The sequence below is a fragment of the Cryptomeria japonica genome, chromosome 8 (assembly GCF_030272615.1).
Source record: "Cryptomeria japonica chromosome 8, Sugi_1.0, whole genome shotgun sequence".
Classification (NCBI taxonomy): domain Eukaryota; kingdom Viridiplantae; phylum Streptophyta; class Pinopsida; order Cupressales; family Cupressaceae; genus Cryptomeria; species Cryptomeria japonica.
The window spans coordinates 428292176-428315729 of record NC_081412.1 but is presented as its reverse complement, the minus strand read 5'-3'; the positions used below and the strand labels follow the sequence as shown (position 1 = coordinate 428315729).

General features: G+C 36.5%; 1 protein-coding gene across 1 annotated transcript in view; it reads right to left on the bottom strand.

The window, feature by feature from the left end:
* Nucleotides 1-23554, bottom strand: part of LOC131067846 (uncharacterized) — a 75391-nt gene that overhangs the window by 36440 nt on the left and 15397 nt on the right. Inside the window, exons 2-6 of the mRNA XM_058003014.2 lie at nt 4346-4648; nt 3531-3739; nt 3348-3396; nt 3141-3230; nt 2852-2914 (exon numbers count right to left, since the gene is read on the bottom strand). Of these exons, the coding sequence (XP_057858997.2) occupies nt 2852-2914; nt 3141-3230; nt 3348-3396; nt 3531-3739; nt 4346-4648 (714 nt within the window). The remainder of the gene's footprint in view (nt 1-2851; nt 2915-3140; nt 3231-3347; nt 3397-3530; nt 3740-4345; nt 4649-23554) is intronic.

Genomic DNA, 23554 nt, shown 5'->3' with positions numbered 1-23554 from the left:
GAGCCCACAAAAGATGAACACGCCTTGCTAGCCCAATTGACCCAAATGAAGAAGGATACCCATGAAGGCATGAGTGAATTCATTGCTAAGTTCAACAAATTAGCAAATAGAATTCCTATTAATTCTCAATCTACTCCTGAGAATCTCAAGTGCTTTTTCATCAATACTCAGTTGTCGGAGGTCAGTTTCTTCTTTAGGCGAGCATCTCCCATTGATTTAGCTATTGCTCAATCAATGGCTACTGAAATTGAAGGCGATTTGATCCTAGTTGGTAAAATAAAAAAGGATTCTAATCGGTCCAAAGGAGGTTCACATATGGAGAGTTTATCTTCTGGTTCTACCAACCCAATGGTGCAGAAATTGGCAAATGAATTTCTTGCTTTAAAGAAGCGAGTATCTCAGAATTCCTATCCTACACCATACAAGGATATCCCAAGACAGACGTATCCTAATGCTGCTGCCAGTTATGCTGCTAAGAATCAACCCAAGTTACCTCCTCCTCTCGAGAGGCTTGCGCTTGAACCACCTCCTTCAAAGGCAGCAGTTGGTTATTATGAGACGAATCAAAATGAGTCTTCTTATTTTGATTATCAGTCTGATGATGTTGCTCTTCCTCATCAAGAAGAAGAAGATGTAACTGGCGACTCTACTATACGCTATATGCACTATGATGACTCTGTTGCTGCTGAAAGGACTCATAGTCAAGCATTTGTCGTGATGACGAGATCTCAGACTTGGTTGGCTCAACAAGATGAAGCCACGAAAGTTGCAAGTGATTTACAATCACCTGTTACTATTGCTAAAAGGGGAACACCTCTGCCCTACATTCCAAAGGATGCAGCGAAAAGTCAAGTAAGTAACAATAATCCTCCTTTTGCTTCTTCTATTGATCCCAAACCCAGTATGCCTAACCCCAAACCACAATTGGACAATGTTCATCCTTCCCTAGCTGGTTCGTTTCAAGCTTTCAACATTATTGATCATGCTAGGAAGACCAAGATTCAAATGTCCGAAGTTGAATACTTACAAGCTAATCCGGATCAATTTGATAGGTTAGCTAATTTTGTTAAAAGTAAGGAAACTCGTCCTATACTTGAAAATATTACCCCTCAAGAACCCAAGAATTTGTCCAATCATTTGGTGACCATTCCATCTACTACCCAAGGAAAGATAGAACCTTTTTATATTTCCCTGTTGATCAATGGTTTTCAATTGAGCAATTGTGTCTTGGATTCTGGTGCTTCTGATAACATCATGCTAGCTAAAGTTGCTCAAGCTTTGGGGCTGACCTTGACCAGAACATTTGGTCATTGTTATTCCATGGAAAACAAACAAGTGCCTCTTATTGGGCAAATCAAGGATGCTCAATTTGCATTTGCAGCTTTCCCAAATAATAAAATAAAAATGACTATTTTGGTAGCTGACGTTCCTGCATCATATGGAATGCTACTTGGCCGTAATTTTTGCAAGGATGTTGGGGGTGAACTCAACATGGATATGACTGAAGCAAGAATATTACTTGGCCGTAACTTTGCAAGGATGTTGGGGGTGAACTCAACATGGATATGACTAAAGCAAGAATACCTGTCAAAGGTATTGTGCAGAAGTTAGTTCCTGAAAGAGAAACCAAATACACGGTTGTCAAGTCTAATGATCCCCATGCTCAGATTCTTTTTGAATCTTCGGGTTTCGGGAATTATTATCTTCATATAGATGAAATCTCAGAGTTCGCTGAAGATTGCCCTTCTAACAGCCCCGACATTTCACTACTTTCAGCAAATGAAAAATTTGCTGATATTGAGCAAGACCAAGCATCGGAAGGTGGGTCTTCAAGTTCATATATTATGATTGAAGAAGCTTCATCTCTTGTTGCTGATGAAAATGCTCCACTACCTTCCCAACAAGAAGAGTTTCACTCTTCACCTACACAAGATGAGAGTTCATCTTCTCCTATGGAGGAAGATGACAACTTTTATTTTCATAATTCATCTGTTTCTGATGAAGGTAGCACTAGTCATTCCAATGAAAACGACAGTTCGAATGATGTGTGGACTCTTGAGTTTGATGGTAGGTGCACTACAAATGGATCCGGAGCTGGCGTAGTTCTCATATTCCCAACAACTATTGGACTACGAAGGGCTGAACAGACTAATAAATACTTTGATGAAACAAAACAATAAACATATGAGTAGGTGAACATTAGCCTTCAAGAATGCCCAAAAAAAAGTTCAAAATCAAAAAAAGTGTAAGAAAAAGCAAACCATGTGGACAAAGGTAATTGGAAAAAAAAGACAATAGTGCATAATTGAGTTCAATCCCATATATGAACATCATTAAAAAACATAAATAGAGGCCGAAAATAAAATGGAAGATAGAGATGCTTATAGCTCAATTGAAGGTCAGCTCATGTGATCACATTATAAAACTAGCAGTGGTAAGTAAGAATGAAGGGAGAAGAAATGTTCACTTTTCTCTTCCAAGGCAATTAGGGACCGAATGATTTTATCATGGAGTACACTACATATAGTGACATCTGAAAGACCAGATATACAATTTGAAATTTAATTCCTTGCATGCCTTGTTTGAGAAAGACAAGCATAGGCAGGAAAAATTTTAGACAATATCAAAGAGAAAGACCCAATCTGCAAAAAACAGCAAAATTGTCTCAAGACTAAGTGTTGTCCCCTATGTTTCACACTCTTTGTTACATACTCCAATATTTGTGTTCCTTTAGCTTGGTCCCAGAGACCTTTAGATCTCATGGACATTATTTCAAAATTTCATTTAATTTCAAAGCAACACAAAACCCATAAAAAACAAGCTATCAGTTTGTAAGAGAGAAGATTCATACTTGGAGTGCAGCACTACGCTGGGACCGAGACATTTTCCCACCATGCTGTAATGTATTATGCTTCTGAAATAAAGAAGACACATATGGCTTAATCACTTCTTTGAAAAGGATTGGCAGCTTATGGCTTCCAAAAATCAGAAAAGTGCCAAGCCAATTATGATAGCATATCAAAAGAAAGCATTACAAAACCCTTGATAAGTCGACCTTTATATAAAACACACTGGCCTTTACTAAAACTTCTAATTCATAATACCTAATGTTAAAAATTTAACTCTTAGTAAAAACTCACCTTAAATCCCAATTCAGACATAAATACCACAAATTTTTTTGCAAGACATTCTGCATTTTCACATAAAAAATGTTGCTGACGAAAATGTACCTGCAGCAACAAATTTATATCACAGATTCAAGAAGTGACTGCTTTATAACAGGAGATGACAAATTATGCAGTTTCAGTTTGTGAATACCATTGATATACTTAGTATAAAAGCCTTACTTCTAAGTCATTATAGTTCTGAAAATACTCATAATGTCCAGGGTTCATTCTGCAAATCCCGTAGATGATTGTATCAGAGAAAAAGAGGAAGTGAAGACCATCTACAAATTCAATTGACATCCCTCCAAACAAATGCCTTGAAAACAGAAGAGAACACAACAAAATCGACATTATTAATTTCACCGTTGGCATAGGTGGCAGGTATAATGTTCTGTTGACATGTGCTGAAAAAGTTCATTCTCTCCATAGAAACGCTTTTTGCAGAAGTTACACATTGGATGTCCTGTGTATCCTCCCCTATCTCTCTCATCGCCATCAACCTCAGAATCACCTCTGGAAAAATGGTGATGTAACTGTTTTTGAGCATAGAGCTTTTGTTCACAAATAAAAACCTATTCCACCATTGCCAAGGATAGAAAAATGAGTAAGCTTGCAAACTAATAGCTAACACAAGTTATAGTAGAAGATTACCTTGAGGTAATTTAAATGTGAAGATCTTTTTTAAAGAAACAATTGTGCATCAACACATTTTCACAACATTCTTGAAATATAAAAGTATAAATGAGATACTATACTGCAAATCAAAAAACAAAATTCTATGCCTAATAAATAATTAGACATCATGAGTAAAACAATAGACACAAATTAGAACTGGAAATATTGGCGTATTCATGTAAAAAAGTGGAGGATAATAATTGCAGCTGGAAGATGAAAAGTACCCTCAAAACAAGATGTTTTTCAGCAACCACTAAAATAATTTATCCACAAGCCACTATATAACTTCAACACCACAATGCTACAACAGATCCACTAGCATCTACTGCTAAAACAACCACTGAAAAACACAAAATGAAGAACAGAAACTTTTTGGTAGGGCAAATCTTACGACTTTTGTCCATTCACAATAATCAGCTCTTCCAATTCAAAAATCTATTAGTTTCCTTAATGTTACATAAAAAATCTGCAAATTAGGAATGAGAAGGTTCAATCATGCCTACCTTCCGGCCTTCCAGACACAGCTCACAAAAAGAGCGACTGTGCATGTGAAATAAGTGTTTTTTCAACTGGTCAATGTGTTGAAAGTTTAGAACTCCTTTTGGGAAACCTTTTCCTGCTTCTTGTGAAATACTGTCACAAATACTGCAGCACAGCCCGCACATTGCTTTTATTCTATTGTATTGCTCTTCATCATCAAAATATGCCTGTGAATCTTCATGAAACCAATACTGCCTATTTTTATCCTCTTCCAATGCAGGAAAAACACTACAATCCCCAATTCCAGTTGTATAATCTCCCAAATCCTGTACAGACACATGAACAGAGTTATACATAAGTAGCATTCACATGAACATAATAACACTTTGAATGTCAAACAATAGAAGGACTAAGCATTGTTGTAAATTGATGATTGTTATAATAATAAAATGAGTTTGCTTGTATCGACTGAACGGACTGCCCATCTTATCAGGGTCATATGTAAGAGGCTTATTATGTTAAAGATTTTAAATCTTCTAGTCAAACACAGTGCCATTTGAACTGAAAAGAATCATGAATGTGAAGGGATGTGTATGTGTGTGTGTGTGTGTCAGATTAGCCTTTAAAGAATATTTACCATAATATTATGTTGGTCCTTACACTATGTAAAGTGAATAACATTTATTCTGTTTATATTCAATAAAGAATTCCTGAGAATATTGCATTGCTTGACTATACCAAGCACAAAATTTGGTTTCACATCCTCAACTGAACATTCAACCGCAGCTAACTATGAGAAATGTGTTCCAATTCCCACAAGTGCCAGTTGATTAAAATATCATTGTGTTATTCAGTTGTGAATTGTGATGTCAAATTTTATACAGATTCACATTAATTGAGACTAACCTTCAGTTCCCCCTTTTCATGTTGCAAACCAATGACTTCAGCACCACACAAGCAAATGTAGCCAAAAAGCATAACTAGATGGAAGGCAAATGTTCTATCCCATAACAAATGAATGCACCCAGCAAATTTTACACTTAGAAGGGCACAACTTTCCTCATTTGGTTATGTAAGGAACAACTGATAAACCTTCTTACTACTATAAACATTATATTAATTGCTTACTGAGGTGAGTCATAGATTACTCCTATAATGGATTGTCTTGATGATATTCCTACTATAAGTGTAGAAAAACTGAAACAATACTAATATCTGTTAATTTTAGTGATCAGATTAACATAAAACATAGATAGAGACAAAATACACACACATATACCCTGGGAAAACCTCCCTCTTGGAGGAAAAACCAAGCAACAATGTTCAGATCTTATTTATTAATATCAGCAATTGATCAAATACAATTCACCCTCCTAGGGCAAAGGCAAAACTGACTTATCTGACTTGTAACGTCTGATCTGAACTTGGAATATCCTTCAATCACCAGTAGGGCAGATTCTAAGGTAGATTCGGTAGATGAAATACACTCAGAACTTGATACTATGAGCAGAGATGATGTTAGCTGAGACTCAGAGGAAGATCACAGGCCTCCAAGGTGTGATCGCTGGTCTCTAATGTGTATTCACTGATGTCCAAAACAAGTTCGCTGATACCTAAGGCAAGTTCGCTGATATCGCAGAGATATTCGCTGATGAAGAGATGATTGCTTGAGTGATTGTGACAAGGCACCACTATGCCTTGTATTTATACATGGTTACATTGCCTTATAGGCTAGGTCGGCTAAATAAACTTGCCGCCAAAAATACCAATAATGATTTATTTATTACAAGTTACATGTTGTTTGCTCAACTGCCCAATTTGGGTCCTGCTCTAAAACACATTACACATTGCTTATACGCCCAAATAGGGCCAACCTCATATGATTTACAAGTTACAAATGGGTCTAGCTTATACGTCGAATTTCTAACGCCAATGGCCAATCAGAAATTCAAAGGCTAGGTCGGCCCAATCAAGGGATGCGATCTAGCTATTATTCAACACTCCCTCTTAGCTAGGGAGGATCCCTTGAATAATCAAGTCACATTGTGACTATCACCATGGCACTCCCAGAGGGTGATCTAAATACTTCATGGACTCTTTCCATGATATCCATCATGCATACCCGCAAAGGATGGATCCACCTTGCATTGCCCGCAGAGGATGGTTCCACCTTGCATTGCCCGTAGAAGGTAGAAGATACAACTTAATGTATCATGGAAGCTGAGAATCCCTCTCAGCCAGAGCTATGTTCTCCACAACTCCAAGCTTATCTCTGAAATATTCAAACTTCACTTGAGTAAGAGGCTTGGTGAGAACATCTCCTATCTGTTCATTAGTGCTGATGTATTTCAATTGAACGGCACCTCTCTGTACCATGTCTCGAACATAGTGATAATGAGTCTCCACATGTTTTGATCTATCATGAAACACAGAATTGACAAACATCTTTATACAACTCTGGTTAAGTTGTCCTCATTTTTGGATTTTCAAAAATGTGACAACCCCTACAATTTTTTGCTTAAAAACTGTCATTTTTGTCTCCAAGGCATGTTTTACGAGGTACAAAACTCACATTTGATAGTGTCAAATCATTGGGGGGTGTCTTTGCCATCATTGTTCAAGTTTTGGTGAGTTTTGGTCTTCCTTTCCTAGCTTTCAGTGCAATTTCGAGTTTCAGAACAGTCACTGCAGGTTGAAGATTTTACTCTATGGCACGCTTCTCGAGGCAGAATTTTGCTTCGCCCTTGGACTGGCTTAATCCTCAGTCCATCCTCGAACCACATTTCAAATTTCATCGCAATTTGGGTTCGTTTGCTATGTCATTCCTTCAATTTCGGGCTTTTTCTCCCTAACTGCAGGTGGGAAATTTTCCTTGAATTGCAAGTTTTAATGATTTTCTTTGTTTTAGTCTTTGTAGAGAAATTTTTGGCTAATTACAAGTGCACTTTATTGAAAAAAGAGCTTGTAACTTACTTTTTATTTCCCCCTTGATGCTTTTTGGCTTTTTAAGTCTTAATAGGGATTTTTTTGGATAAGTTACAAGTTAATTTTAAATTGCATATTTAAAAGTCATTTGTAATTATTTTGTAAAACCCCTATTTTAATGTCTTTTGCTTGTAATTGGAATTTTATTCCCCTATTACATGTGTTAAGTTATTAAAACTTGATGTAGGGATTTTATTTTCCCTTTACAAGTTATTATAACTTTCATATCTCTCTCCAAAACCCGATTTTGCCTAAAAATGGAATAAAGTGACAATTTTAAACTTGTTATTGTGTCAAAAACCTCGATTTTCTCCATAAACTGTAAATAGAGGAATTTTAAACTTGCAATTGGATTTCTAGAACCCGATTTTCCCTTGTTCAGAGAAAAGTAACATTTTAAACTTGTAATATGGGAATTAAAACCTGAATTTCACTATTACATGCAAAATGAAATTTGTCATTCACTCCCAAAAACCCGACCAGCTTCATAGGCGAATTTGTTGAAGGATTTGGTTGACATTTTCCACCAATCTTTGTGGAGAAATCTTGGGAGGAGAAAGGCGTTTAGGTTTCCTTACTATTTCCATGCATTTTGAAACTCTTTTCATGCCATTTGGTGGATTTGTTTGCTGGTTTGAAGGCGTTTTAACAGCAAAAAACGTTTTTGAAAATGCCATGTTTTACTTCTGAAAATGCCACAAATCATAACTCTCCTAAGTCGTTTTGGCTTCTTTCATCTAGGCGTGGAGGGTGAAGTTATTATTTGACCGATTCTTCATGCTTTTGGAAGGCATTTTGCTGCCCATGGCATTTTGGTAAAAACATGGCTAGGGTTTTGGAATACGGTTAATCTCTATTTAAGAGTTTTCCTCCCTTCTTTTAAAGATTGATCATCTTTTTGAAGAGGCATTTCAGTTTGAAGCAAGGTATGATTTCTTTTCTTTTCTTGTTTCATTTTCTTGCTTTCTTGTCTTCTTGTTTTTCCTTTCTAGTTGTAAATTTGTATATATGTTGGTTTTGTCCCAAAAATCGGTTTTGTGAGATTTATTTTCCCCTTTGATAACAATTTGTGAATTGCATTGTTCTTCCCCATTTTCCCTCTCTACTTGTATTCGGGATTTTAAATCCCGATTACAAGTTGGGTGAAAATAATTGATCTTCCCTTATGGTTGTAATATTTTAACCATCTTTTGTTGAAATTCCAAGTTTCAATGATGAAAAATACCCATTCTTTCAAAATCGGGTTTTTAGAACCGGATTACATGCAGAAAGTTCTTCCCATTTTCTTGAAGACGACATTCTCAAAATCCTTCCATATTCATTGCCATCATCCGTACATACCATTCCCACCATTTCATCCACTCATTTCATACCTTCATTCATTTTTCCCATTGAAAATCTACATGTAACGCAACTTCCAAAACCCAAAATTCACTTGTGAGCCTATTTTTGCATCAATTTATCCCTTCCCTTGTCAGTCCGGTTTGCACACACGATCTACCAAATCAATGGATTAAGGCATGGGCCTTATTTTGCAAGCAGATTTCAAGATTGGAGGATGATAGAAAGAAGAGATGCAACAACAAATTCATGGTTGAGAACATAGAATGCTTTCAAGACAAAGATGGTCATAACATGAAAAGAGGAAGGCAGCCCTTTCCCTCCTAAAAATCCAATACTACCCCAAGAAAGAAGATAAGGTTGAAGTTTGTTGGCCAAGGACACAAAGATCATTAAGGATGCAAATTCTCGTTCCGGTTCAAGATGCCTTCACTAATCCAAAATACTTAAAGTTCTAGCATCCTGAAGCGACATGAAGATCATCACAGACAAAGGATGATGCAATTAGAGTCGTATCTTTAGACACATGGAATAGTTTTAGTTATGGATTTGTAATATTGTTTTGACAAGTTACATGTAAAAAAAAATAACTTTGTAATTGCAAGTTAACTCATCACTTGCACTTTTGTAATCACATGTAAAGCAACTACAAGTTGTGTTCAATTAGGACTATAGTTGGAATAAGTCATAGTTAGTTATTGAATAAGTCTTGGTGGTTGAGAGAATTTCTCAAGTTACTTAGGATCCTCCCACCTTTTTTTCAAGGCTCCTCTCCTATACATACTTGAGGGGGTCTACTGTAATTTTTATCTTTTGGGAAAGCAAGCAAAAACTCTGCCAAATTTACAACAAAGAAGTCTTTGAGCTTTTATGTGTGAATTCAAGAATTGAAATAAATAGAAGGAAATTGCTCGAGCTTTGAATCTTTGTGCTACATTCTTGAGTTCGTGTTCTATATTGTCTTTCTTACAAGTGTTCCTTCAAAGAACTTAATCGAATTTGATTTGCAATCTTTGTGTTGCAAATATTTGAGGTTAATATAAATTAGAATAAATATTCTTTTGAGAGGAGTTGTAAGTCTTTGTGCTTGCACTTATGAGAATTTAGGAGCAAATTTTGTGAGAAATAGTTGTGAGACTTTGAGTTTATACTACTTCCCATTGTTTTATGTAGAAAAAAATAAGATATTCCAGTCTTTGAGCTGTTATAATTTGTTCTTGGTAGCATTAGTATAGAAAAGGGTAGATAGGACTTCATATAATCAAAACTTTGAGCTTGATATTGCTGTCTCGTCCTGAAGGAAGTGACGGAAGTCTTTGAGCTTTCAAGAAACTTCATTTCCTTTCTCTCATTTCATTTCAAAAAGTTGTTACTGTTGTTTTATGATAAATTGTTATCACTTTTCTGTGAAGAGAAAAGGATATTGGCTTTCTTGAAAGAATAAGAAAGACTGTTGTCCCATCCCATTTTATTTTTAAAGTTGTAATTAAATAGGGGGAGCATTCCCTTAATTAGGAGGGTTTTACTCACACACTGTGGTTGAAGCCACAATTTTGTATATTTCCCCAAGTGTACAAAATTTTCAACCAACAGGTTATCACAATGAATGTGGATTCCCAAGGTTGTCCAAACAACCCAGCAAGAAGCTTGTGAAGCCACACTGTTTCCCTTGAAGCCACACTTGACGCAATGTATTCTGCTTCAGCAATACTCAATGCAATTGAGGACTATTTCTTGCTGCCCCAAGAAATCATGGCAGATCCCAAACTGAAACATACTCCTGAAGTGCTCTTTTTATCAGTGACATTCCCTACCCAATCGGAGTCAAAATAACCTTCCAAGGTGATGACAGTATTAAGGGAGTACTTCAATCCATAGCCAACTGTGCCACGCAAATATCTCAAGATATGCTTGGCTGAAACAAAAAAACATGCTTAGGTTTATTCATGAACTAGCTGAGAACACTAACTGCATAACAGATGTCTAGTCTAGTGTTAACTAGATACATCAAGGATCCAATCAATTGTCTATACTCAATTGGATCTACAAAATCAGAATTAGCAGCAAATATACTTAACTTTTTCAAGTTAGTTTCCATATGAGTAAAAACATAGGTTTGCAATCTAACATTCCAAATCTTTTCAAGATATCAATAGTACATTTTCCTTGACTTAGACTGATTTCGTTGGGTCTTTGCCATACTTCTAGTCCTAGAAAGTAATGTTAGGCCTAAATCTTACATTTCAAATTCTGAAGCTAATTCTTTCTTGCATCTAATGATGAGACTATCTTCACCAGTTAGAAATAAATCATCCACATATAAAACCAAAATTAGCATTTCACCATCAAACACTTTGAAGTAAAGGTTAGGATCAACATCATTCTTACAAAATCCTAAGCTTACCAAATATTTATCAATTCTTTCATACCAAACACGAGGAGCCTGCTTAAATATAGTGTTTTCTTCAATCTGCAAACGTGAGATTATCTTTCATGAATCTCAAAACCTTCCGGTTGTTCAATATAGACTTCTTCCTCAATGACACCATTTAGGAATGCAGTCTTTACATCCATCTGATGTAACTTCCAACCTTTAGTTGTAGCAATAGCTATTATAGTTCTAATGAAAGTATATCTAGCAACAGGAGCAAATATTTCCTCATAATCTATGCCTTCCTTTTGAGAGAATCCACGAGCTACAAATCTAGCCTTATATTTCTCAATACTTCCATCAACAGTATGTTTAATTTTGAACAACCATTTAGAGGATACAACAAACTTACCTTTGGGTCTAGGCACAATATCCCACACATCATTCTTGATGATAGACTCATATTCTTCATCCATAGTGTTTTTCCATGCTTGCTGGTTCATAGCCTCTTCAACGCTAGATGGTTCAGTCTCAATGATGTTGCACATCAATGCAACATAGTTGGAGAACTTCTGAGGTCTCCTACTTTCTTTGAAGGTGCCTTTGGAGGCTGCAAATTTTTCAGCTTCTTAAATGGTGTTCCTTACCCAAAGAGGTCTTTTCCTACTCACTGTAATATCTCTCAGCCCATCAGTGGGATCCATGGGCTCAATTGAATCATTATGATCTATAGGTTCTGAGGACTCCCTCTGAATGTCAACATCATGATCAATATCCATATCTTGATTTCCATTAGCTTCATTATCAGTTTCTATTAACGAATTTTTAGACTTCTTGAACGCAACATTTTCTTCAAAAGTAACATCTCTACTAACCTCAATGTATTTCTAACATGGAATGTATATTTTGAAGGCTTTGGAGGTCTCACTGTAGCCCACAAGAATACCCTTCTTGCTTGAAGGTTCCAATTTGGTTCTTCTCTTTAGGAACATGAACATAAACTGGACTTCCAAAGATCTTCAAGTGGCTGATATCTGGTTTAGTTCTTGAGAAAGCTTCTTCCGGAGTCATATCCTTCAAGACACCGTGAGGACATCTATTATGAATATAGACAGCAGTCCTAATTGCTTCAGCCCATAGAAACATCTACAAGTCTTGGTCATGAATCATTGCCTTTGCTGCCTCAATTATGGATCTGTTCTTTCATTCTGCAACCCCATTTTGTTGAGGGTTGTAGGGAACACAGAACTCCCTCTTAATCCCTGCCTCTACACAGAAATCATGAAATCCACCCGAGGTGTACTCACCTCCATTGTCAAATCTTAGTACTTTAATTCTTTTCCCAGATAAGTTTTCAGCTAAGGCTTTAAATTCTTTAAATCTACTCAAGACTTCATCAGATTCTTTTGTTCTCAGAAAGTAAATCCATGTTTTCCTAGAGTAGTCATCTATGAAGGTTACATAATACAAGAATCCACTTGGAGATGCAACAAACATAGGTCCACATAAATCAGAGTGGATAAAAGTTAGTTTCTCTTTAGACCTAGATTCACTTTTATGAAATGGACTCTTAGTGTTTTTACCCATAGCACAACCTTTGCATGTATCATCATGGATATGACTAAGTTTAGGCATACCTTTAACCATCTTCTCAATTATGGGAAGAGCATGAAAGTGAAGATGTCTGAGTCTTCTATGCCATAGTTCACTTGACTCAGGTGCTTCATGGATGAGAGTTTGAATAGGATGGGTTGAAAGCTTGTAGAGACTCTCAAATCTATTTCCAATGACACGAGCTGATTTGATGCTAGATTTCTTAGGCCATGCAAGAACTCTTCCTTCAGAAAATCCAATTTGATAACCTTTATCTTCTAGGGCAGATATTGAGATTAGATTTCTTTTAATTCCCAGTACAAACAAACATCACTCAGCTGAAGAGAAATTCCAGAATCTAAGTTAAGAGAAGTAGTGTCAAAACCTCTTACAGAATATCGAGCATCATCACCAATAACAACATGAAGGTTGGACTCCTCCTCTACCAAATCTGAAAGTTGCTCCCGATAGCCCGTGATGTGCCTAGATGCTCCACTGTCGATCAGCCAAGTGTCAATATCTGTAGGAATGTTGCTTGACAAGGCAAAAATGAAGAGGAAGTCTTCATTATTTTTTTGATCTAAAACTTCATTCAGGTTTGTCTCTTGCTACTTGGGTTGAGATTGACGCTCCTTCGCATGGTGACCAAACTTGTCACATCTAAAACATCGAATGCAAGATAGATCCTTTGGCTTCTTTCTTGAATCAGGAGCAGCTAAGGGTCTGAAATCTCTATTTCTCTTGAAGTTGTTCTTTTTCCAATAGCCACCTTTCTTCTTGACTGATTGGGTAGCAAGGACATGATTGTCTTCACCATGGGAGTTGTTAATCATTCCTCTTGCAGCCAAGCGTCATTCCTCTTGAATGCAATCAGCTCGGAGACGATCAAATGTGGGGAATTCAACTCTCCCGCTTATGCTTTGAATGAATTGTTCCCAGGAGTGGGGAAGACCATTTAATGCAAGCATAATAATGTCTTTGTCCACAACTTCGTTTCCAATGGCACTGAGTTGATCTTTTAATTCTGAAATCTTCATGAAGAAAGCCATGATTGATTCTCCCTTTGCCATTTTGACTTGATGCAGTTGTTGCCTTAATGCAAGTGCCCTACTTATGTTGTTGATCTCATACATTCCTTCTAGCTGCTTGAACATCTCCCTAGCAGATGACATCTTAGAGATAATAGGAACAAGATGGTCTTTCATAGAATCAATTTGAATCTTCTTGGCTTTGATGGCATTCTTCTTGAACTGACGTAACTCCTCTTGATCTGTAGGCTCAGTTTGATCTTGTCCTACTACAAACTGAAGTAGATCATTTTCCTCAAGTGCAAGAAGGACACGAACCTTCCAAGAAGTGAAATTCAATGCTCCCTCAAGTCTGTCCTCTACCTTCAGCCTTGTCACCATCTTGACTGAATAAGAACAGCAGACTGAAACTGAGAGTTTACTGTTTATCTGATTACTTAGAGCAAACCTGACTCTGATACCATGTTAATTTTAGTGATCAAAATAACATAAAACATAGATAGAGACAAAATACACACACATATACCTTGGGAAAACCTCCCTCTTGGAGGAAAAACCAAGCAACAATGTTCAGCTCTTATTTATTAATATCAGCAATTGATCAAATACAATTTGCCCTCCTAGGGCAAAGGCAAAACTGACTTATCTGACTTGTAACTTCTGATTTGAACTTGGAATATCCTTCAATCACGAGTAGGGTAGATTCTAGGGTAGATTCGGCAGATGAAATACACTCAGAACTTGATACTATGAGCAAAGATGATGTTAGCTGAGACTCAGATGAAGATCGCAAGCCTCCAAGGTGTGATCGCTGGTCTCTAATGTGTATTCGGATGTCCAAACTAAGTTCGCTAATGAAGAGATGATTGCTTGAGTGATCGTGACAAGGCATCACTATGCCTTGTATTTATACAAGGTTACATTGCCTTATAGGCTAGGTCAACTAAATACACTTCGCCAAAAATGCAAATAATGAATTATTTATTACAAGTTACATGTTGTTTGCTCATCCGCCCAATTTGGGTCCTGCCCTAAAACACATTAGACATTGCTTATATGCCCAGATAGGGCCAGCCTCATATGATTTACAAATTACAAATGGGTCCAGCTTATACGCTGAATTTCTAAGGCCAATGGCCAATTATAAATTCAAAGGCTAGGTCGGCCCAATCAAGGGATGCGACCTAGCTATTTTTCAACAATATCTTGATTCCAGAAACAACCAAAAATAGCTTTAGGGCTAATGCACCATCAATACCAAAGGCTTATGGAACTGATCCATAATCAGTGTGGATTTTACACTACTTGATTTACCAACATGAGTCTTATCTATTCCAATCATACTTTTGACTGATTAAGTTGCTGATCCTATTGCAAAAGATTCTTAAGCATCTTCAACATTTGGTGTTGTTAAATAGAAACAAAGAAGATTTATATCAGCAAATTTAGGAGCAAGACTTATTTAAGTTGCCAATACTAATGGAAAACATTCTTAAACATCTTAAATTTGTTGTTGTTAAGTAAAAACTAAGTTACCAGTTCAAGTTTGGGTTCGAGGGTTTGGTTCATGGGTTCAGGCAATAAAAGTTTTGGAGTTGGGTACATTTTGGATTCATCCATACAAAAACATATAAAAATAAAAATATATATACATATTTGCAACAGTAATTAAGTTCAAAACACACCACCATACTAATGGTCAAATAACATAGCGAAATACACCACCATGGTAAAAGTCAAATATTAGTCAAACTCAACTGTCATATATATTAAAGTTTAAAAATAATTATTATCCGTGTCAACAATCAGCCATCATTGCTCAAATATCATCTAGGTCATCAAAAATATCATCATCCTCCTCCATATTAGATGATCTATATTGTGGTAAATTAGAAGAACCACAAATAGTGGCACTGGCACTAGCACTCTCATGCTCACTATGTGGCTCATAGTCATCATCAACTCAAGTATAGCAAGGTGGGAAATGGAAGCATCTAACTCAATACGCTCTAGCTTGATATCCCACTTGTTTGTCTCTTCTTCTTTGTAGGCACTTTCTTTGTAAGGAGCTACAAGTTTGAATGCACAAACACAAAGTCCTCCAACTTTTTTGAATGTAATCTATTGCTCTTTATTGAGTGGATGAAAGAGTATGTGCTCCAATTCCTCTCAAATGAAGATGAACTAGCAGCTTATCTAGACAACTTTAGACACTTGAGAGTTACAAAAATTTAAAATTTAAATGATAAATTAAAATAAAAAATAAAACTTAAAAAGTTCTTTTAAAAAAACTTACTTGTGATAAAATTTTGAACGTAAGAGGTTGTAGGTGCGGGTATGATTCTTCATGGAAGTACCACCAACTATGAGCATCAACCATATACTTGTCACAGAGAGACTCAAGACCATGATCGTTTATGCTTGAAAAACCCATGAACTCAGCCCTCACTACATCCCACATGTCACGCTCACCAAAGAGTCTATGAAATGCTGCCATATACCCTTAAGCAACTTTAGGATCTCTATATGGGGGATATCTTGTGTTGAAAACTATTTTTGGGGGGACTTAACGCAAAGGCAAGAAGATGCAACAGAGTGGTCATTTTGTTCCATCTCTGTACCATGATTTGGTGTAGATCTTTTGAGAATTTTTCTTCGGGATCTTGCTCTTTTACATTTATGATGACTTTTCATATTTTCAATCATTGATTTGATGCCATTATATACCTTAATGAAACAAGGCCTATCCATATCTGTGTAATTGATCATGCTCAATATGGGCTCAGTGAAATTAAAGAGAAAATCGACACTATCCCACCAAATGTCATCTAGGATCATTTGCTTAACCTGTGCTGCCCTTGTAGTTCTAAATTGCCTCCATATGTACCAATTTGGGTTGATTACCATGTTAGATAGTGCCTCGCAAACTTTTCGAAGTCATCTCAACAAAATTTTGTTGGAGGCAAAACGGGTCTCAACAACCTATTTGAAAATCAAAATTTAAAAAAAAAATACAAAAATTAAAATTAAAAAGTTTACTTAAGTAAAACATATGTATTATTTAATTTACTTGCAGCAACTCCAATCTCAAGAATGTTCTAAATATGCCTTGTCAAATATGGTGGTTGGTAACAAACATTTGGATCTCTTCAGTCTCAACATACACATGTTTGATCCATTCGAATTTGGTGCCAATTTATTGTAGCATTAGGTTGAGGGAATGGACAACACAAGGTGTTCATAATGTTCCTCAACAAATAACTCAACAGCCCTACAGTTTTTTGGCATTGTCTATTATAACTTGCACAATATTTCGAGGGTCCACTTCCTCAATGATTTGGCAAAGAATGTTAGCAATAAATGCACCATCCTTCACCTCTCCTTCACAATCCACTACTTTCAAAAACATTGCCCCTTTATGGGACATTGCAATAATATTGATCAATGGGTGATTTCTTGCATCTTTCCATCCATCAAATACAATGGGCACCCCTGTTCGACCCATGAACCCTTTATGGGCTTCAAGGAGTCCTCTGCACATTTCACCTCTTTTTGGAGGTAAAATTCGCCTCAGGTTTACCCAAGATTGGGCAAGGATGAACCCAGAGGTCATGGCTGATGCCCTGCCCCAACCCAAAGTGATCCGGCCCAGGACACCGAACCAGATTCAAACTAGACCAAGACCCAAGTCTTTTTGCAAGCAAACTGATATCTTATTATTGTAATATCCCTACATAAATATTAATATATAACCAGTTATCTTATTTCTTACCTTATTAATTTATTTATTGTATAACCAACTTCTATTTTCTATCTTATATTTAATCAATGTCTAATATTTAATATTAATTTATGATCAATAATATTTATTATTAAATTATAAACCCCAAAGCATGATCGATTAAATATAATCAGCCATAATGTATCGGCTGTCATACTTGAAAAGGCACGATTCTTAACAACAGATGAGTGAAGAGAACAAAAAGGTGTACAGAAGGGGTGCGAGGAAAAGTTATTTACCAAAAGCCACATCTTGCAACCAAACCTGAAGACCATTGAAGAAGTTTATAAGGACAGGATTCCAAGAAGGAGAGTCATCGAAAGATAAGGAAAAGAGAAAGGCTGAGATCGGTGGATGTCAGCGAATTGTTGAATCTTTCTGCCAAAGGTATGTTGAGCAACAATTGCTATAATATTAATGTTTCTTTCTGAGAATATTCTGCTGCAATTTATAATAATATCTGAAATATAAGTGAAAGAATATATATATATATATATATATATATAATGTCTTGATCAGAAAAAATAACAATATTAGATTGTAAATCAGAAAGAACTCTTAAGATAATAAACATTGAGAAGAATATGTATATACAATTTCATTCTTGTTACTATTGTCAGTATTTAAGAAGATAGGATTGAGTTGTTTCCAAAGAGGGACGGTCTAAATCCAGCCAATGAGATGATTCCCAAGCTAGGGTAAGGATCAGCAACCTGTAAAATTTGAGGGCATTGTAAATCAGAAAGAACTCTTAAGGTAATGAACATTATGAAGAATATGTATATAAAATTTCATTCTTGTTACTATTGTCAGTATTTAAGAAGATGGGATTGAGTTGTTTCCAAAGAGGGGCAGTCTAAATCCAGCCAATAGGATGATTCCCAAGATAGGGTAAGCATCAGCATCCCGTAAACTTTGAGGGCATTGTAAATCAAAAAGAACTCTTAAGGTAATAAACATTAAGAAGAATATGTATATTCAATTTCATTCTTGTTACTATTGTCAGTATTTAAGAAGATGGGATTGAATTGTTTCCAAAGAGGGGCAGTCTAAATCCAGTCAATAGGATGATTCCCAAGATAGGGTAAGGATCAGCATCCCGTAAACTTTGAGGGCATGGTCCCAAGATAGGGTAAGGGCCTGAATCTGTAAAATTTGAGGGAGCCTATTGAATTTTGGTATCCAAGCGCTTTGGTAACATAGTCATCCTCTTCTTCCTCAGAACTGGAATAGTAACAAGGGTTGAACTTTGCATTAAGAATTCTAGATGATAAAATTAATTATCTAGTATGATAGAATTAATTATCTAGTATGGTAGATTCACAATTTATTCATTAATAATTGATAAATTATTTGAAACTATGGAATATCACAGATTTTATTCATGTTAAGGAAAGAGCTAAGAATAGTGCCATCTCCTAATCAATTTAGTGTAAGTCATAAGTATATTAGAATAAATTAATTATTGTTAAAACAGGCCTAAACCTAGTAGGGGGCATTACAATTGGTATCAAAGCTATATCCTGCCATCGTGTGGAAGGTTAGGTTAATGCAAACTAGCCAAAGGGCACAAAGAGCGTTAGAAAGGTAAAGGAGAAAACTTGCAGCAAATTCCAATCCCAATCAAAACAATAATATGGCTGAACCAATAGGTGATGAGATGAGGACATTTATGGAGCTAACAACCAAGACATTAATGGAACAAAATGAAAGAACCCAAGTCCTCATGCAAGCCTTGCAAACCATGAATACCTCAAACGATGATCTTAGAACGAATTCTAGTGGAAGGGACATTTGTACAAATCACTCAAAAAATAATAGTAGATCATCCACATCTAAGATCCTGTTGTGACATATTCACACATCACCCCATTGCAAATGGAGACCCCTACTTTCTGCTTTCTAGGGTTAGTTCAGTTTTTTTGGTCGCCTAGTCTTGGCTATTAGCCTTTTGCATTTGAAGGGTCGTTGAGGGGCTCATTAGGATAGGCTTTGCTTGAGTCAGGTGGATCTACTCAAGAGGTCAGGTCAATTGAGTGATTAGGGGTAATTTAGATCATTCCTAGGTTGTTTTTGTGTACTATCTAGTCGCACTTCAAGTTGCTAAATCAAACCTTGGTTGAATACATAATGTCATCATGATCCTCAAATATCCTGAAATTTGGCTAAGTCTGGAATGTCATCCTGATCCTCAAATTGGGCTAAGTCTAGAATGTCATCCTGATCCTAAATTTGACTGTCTGGAAAATTGAGGAATCCTCCAAAAACTAGAATTTGCATTATAACTCCTGGAGGTCCAAAACCACTCTCAAACATCCTGACAATATATATGGAATATAACTTAAAGTATAACCTTATATCTTTCTTCTTTCTTATACTTAAATGTTATATTCCATATATGAATCCTGACGGAGAGGCTAAAATATCAAATTTCGCTCCTAACCCTTCTAAAGGGTCCAAAGCGAATGTGGATTTCACAAAGGACCTAAATTCTTCACCTAAATCATTGAATGGTCGAGCAAATTTGCAAGGATATGGAAGGAAATGGATCTAGGATCAAGTCTAAGACAAAGTCAAGTCAGTTTGAAGGTGAATTGAGCATAAAATAGGAATTTCGCTACTGACCCTTCCAAAGGGTCCAGAGCGAATTCCTCTATAAGACACTCTACATTGCCCAAAGCTATGAACTAATCCATGTCTCAGGTATTATTGAAGGCAATTCACTTGTTTGAATGAAGAAATGTGGGAAATAGAGTCAGAAATCAACCCAAAATGCAAATTTTGCTCCTGACCCTTCCAAAGGGTCCAGAGCAAAATTCACATAACCTTCATTTTCTTCCTTGTCATGGCCAAGTTTTGGACTTCTAAAGCATGGTTGGAGTGACCTTGAGGTGTTCTAGCCTTTGAAAGAAGGTTTGAGGTGATGAAATGGTGAAAATCAACCTAGAATGGAAATTTCGCTCCTGACCCTTCCAAAGGGTCCAGAGCGAAATTCTCCATAAACCTCATTTTCTTCCTTGTTTAGACCAACATTTTAGTTCCTTGGGCGTATTTGGAAGTGGATTAACATGTCTTTGCCTTTTGAAGTGATGGAATGTGAAGAAGTGAAGGATTTTAGCCTAAAACTAGAATTTCGCTCCTCACCCTTCCAAAGGGTCCAGAGCGAAATTCCTAAAACCTATTCTTTCTTCCAAATTTTGTGTCAAGACAAACCTTGATCAAGGTGAAATAAGTTTGGAGATACCCCTAGGCATGACCTTGAATGGATTGTGGCCACCAAAAATGAAGATTTTGAGCTAAAACATGAATTTCGCTTGTGACCCTTCCAAAGGGTCCAGAGCGAAATCCTAAATAGGTCCTGTCCCTGGCCATGGTTTTGAGTGAATTTCTCCTTTCAAGCCATTTTGAGGTCAAACAAAGTGTTGTCTTTGTTGTCCTCATTTTTGTTTTCAAAAATGAAGGACCATTACATGAAATTTTTGTGAAAAAATGAAAAATTTACTCTATGGCACACTTCTCAAGGCAAAATTTCAACTAATCCTTGGACTGGCTTAATCCTCAGTCTATCTTCGAACTACGTTTCGAATTTTGTCACATTCTGGATTCGTTTACTATGTCTTTCCTTCAAATTCGGGTTTTTTCTCCCTGACTGCAGGTGGAGAATTTTCCTCGAACTGCAAGTTTTAATGATTTCCATTGTTTTGGTCTTTGTAGGGAAATTTTTACCTTATTACATGTGCACTTTATTGAAAAATAAAAACCCCTTTGTTGTATTTGTTGTTTTTTGGCTTTTTCGGTTAAAATAGGGATTTTTTGGTTAAGTTACAAGTAAACTTGTAATTCTTTCCAAAAACCCCTACTTTAATGGTTTTTACATGTAATAGGGATTTTAAACCCCTATTACATGTGTGCAAGTAAATTAAAACTTCTTGTAGGGATTTTATTTCCCCTTTGCAAGTGAAGGGATTTTATTTCCGCTTTGCAAGTGATTTTAAACTTGCATCTCTCTCTAAAAATCCTGATTTTGCCTTGTGAATGAAAAAGTGACAATTTTAAACTTGCACTTTGTCTCCAAAAACCCGATTTCGCTTATAAAGTGCATTTTTGACATTTTAAACTTGCTATTTGGTCAAAAAATCCCGATTTTGCCTAACATGTTGAAAAAGTGAAATTTTAAACTTGTTATTTCCTCCAAAAAACCCGATTTTCATTGGTTCATGCAAATTAAAACTTGCTATTTGTTCCAAAAAACCCGATTTGCAAGGGGAAAATGTTTTTTGAGGATTTTTAGCAAATTTTTGTGGAGAATTTGTTGGAGGAGGAAGGCGTTTAGGATTCCTTCCTATTTTCATGCATTGTTAGACATCTTTCTCGCCACATGGAGGTTAAGATTGTTGGTTTTTTGCTTTATAATAGCAACCACGTTTTTTGCCATTTGAAATGCCACGAATCAGCAATCTTCTAAATGGTTTTGCTTGGTATGCTAAGGCGTTGAAGTTAGAAAGAGTTGTTGAGACATGGACCAGCTAGGACTCGAACCTAGGACCTTCCATACGCTGCTGGAGTGCTCTACCACTGAGCTACTGGCCCCTCTTGGACCAGTCCATCATCGGTCCGGGTGTGGCTTAACACCAACACCCCCCCCTTAAGCCACACCTCTCATGTGCTTGGGGCTCCTAGCCTGGACCTGGCTCTGATACCATGTTGAGACATGGACTAGCTAGGACTCGAACCTAGGACCTTCCATACGCTGCTGGAGTGCTCTACCACTGAGCTACTGGCCCCTCTTGGACCAGTCCATCGTCGGTTCGGGTGTGGCTTAACACCAACAAGAGTCTTGGCCACTTTCCATGCCATTTTCCATGCATTTGACACCACGTTTTTTGCAAAGGACGTTTTTCAAAAACGTGGCAAGGGTTTGGGATTGCAGTTTTTGTTTATTTATTGGATTGTCTTCTTCATTCCAAGATTGATTAATCATCTTGTTGAAGAAGCATTTTCAGATTGGAGCAAGGTAAGATTTCTTTTCTTCTTGTTTCATTTTTCTTGTTTTCAAATATGTTGGTTCTTCCCCAAAAAAAATCAGTTTTGTGAGAGAGATTTTCCCCTTTGTAAAGCAATTTTAGAATTGCATTGTTCTTCCCCATTTTCCCTCTTTACTTGTATTCGGAATTTTAAAAATCCCGATTACAAGTTGGATGAAAATCATTGTTCTTCCCTTACGGATAAAAGATTTAACCATCTTTTGTTGAAATTCCAAGTTGCAAAGATGAGAAATACCCATTCTTTCAAAATCAGGTTTTTAGAACCGGATTACATGTTGAAAGTTTTTCCCATTTTCTTGAAGATGATCTTCCCAAAATCTTTTCATATTCATCATCCGTACATACCATTTCATCCATTCATTTCACACCTTCATTCATTTTCCCCATTTAAAGTCTACTTGCAGTCAACCATCCAGAACCCGAAATTGGTCCCAAATGCACTCAAAAAACATTTGAAAATGAGTTATAAAGGTCCAATTACAAGTGCAAACTTGTAGTTACCCATTACACATATGAAGTTGCATGTTTGTTCCCCACAATTGCAAGTTAATGCTCTTGTTTTTCCCACACATGTAATGCAACTTCCAAAACCCGAAATTCACTTGTGAGCCCATTTTTGCATCAATTTATACCTTCCCATGTCAGTGCGGTTTGCACACATGATCTACCAAATCAATGGATTAAGGCATGGGCCTTATTTTGCAAGAAGATTTCAAGAATGAAGGATGATACAAAGAAGAGATACAACAACAATTCATGGTTGAGAGCATAGAATGCTTTCAAGACAAAGATGGTCATGACATGAAAAGAGGAAGGCGACCCTTTCCCTCTTGAAAAGATAGTACTACCCCAAGCAAGAAGACAAGGATGCACGTTCCCGTTCCGCTTCAAGATGTCTTTACTAATCCAGAATACTTCAAATTCTAGCATCCTGAAGTGACATGAAGATCATCACAAACAAAGGATGATGCAGATAGAGTCGTGTCTTTGGACACATGGAATAGTTTTAGTTATGCATTTGTAATTTTGTTTTGACAAGTTACATGTAAAAAATAACTTTGTAATTGCAAGTTAACTCATTACTTGCA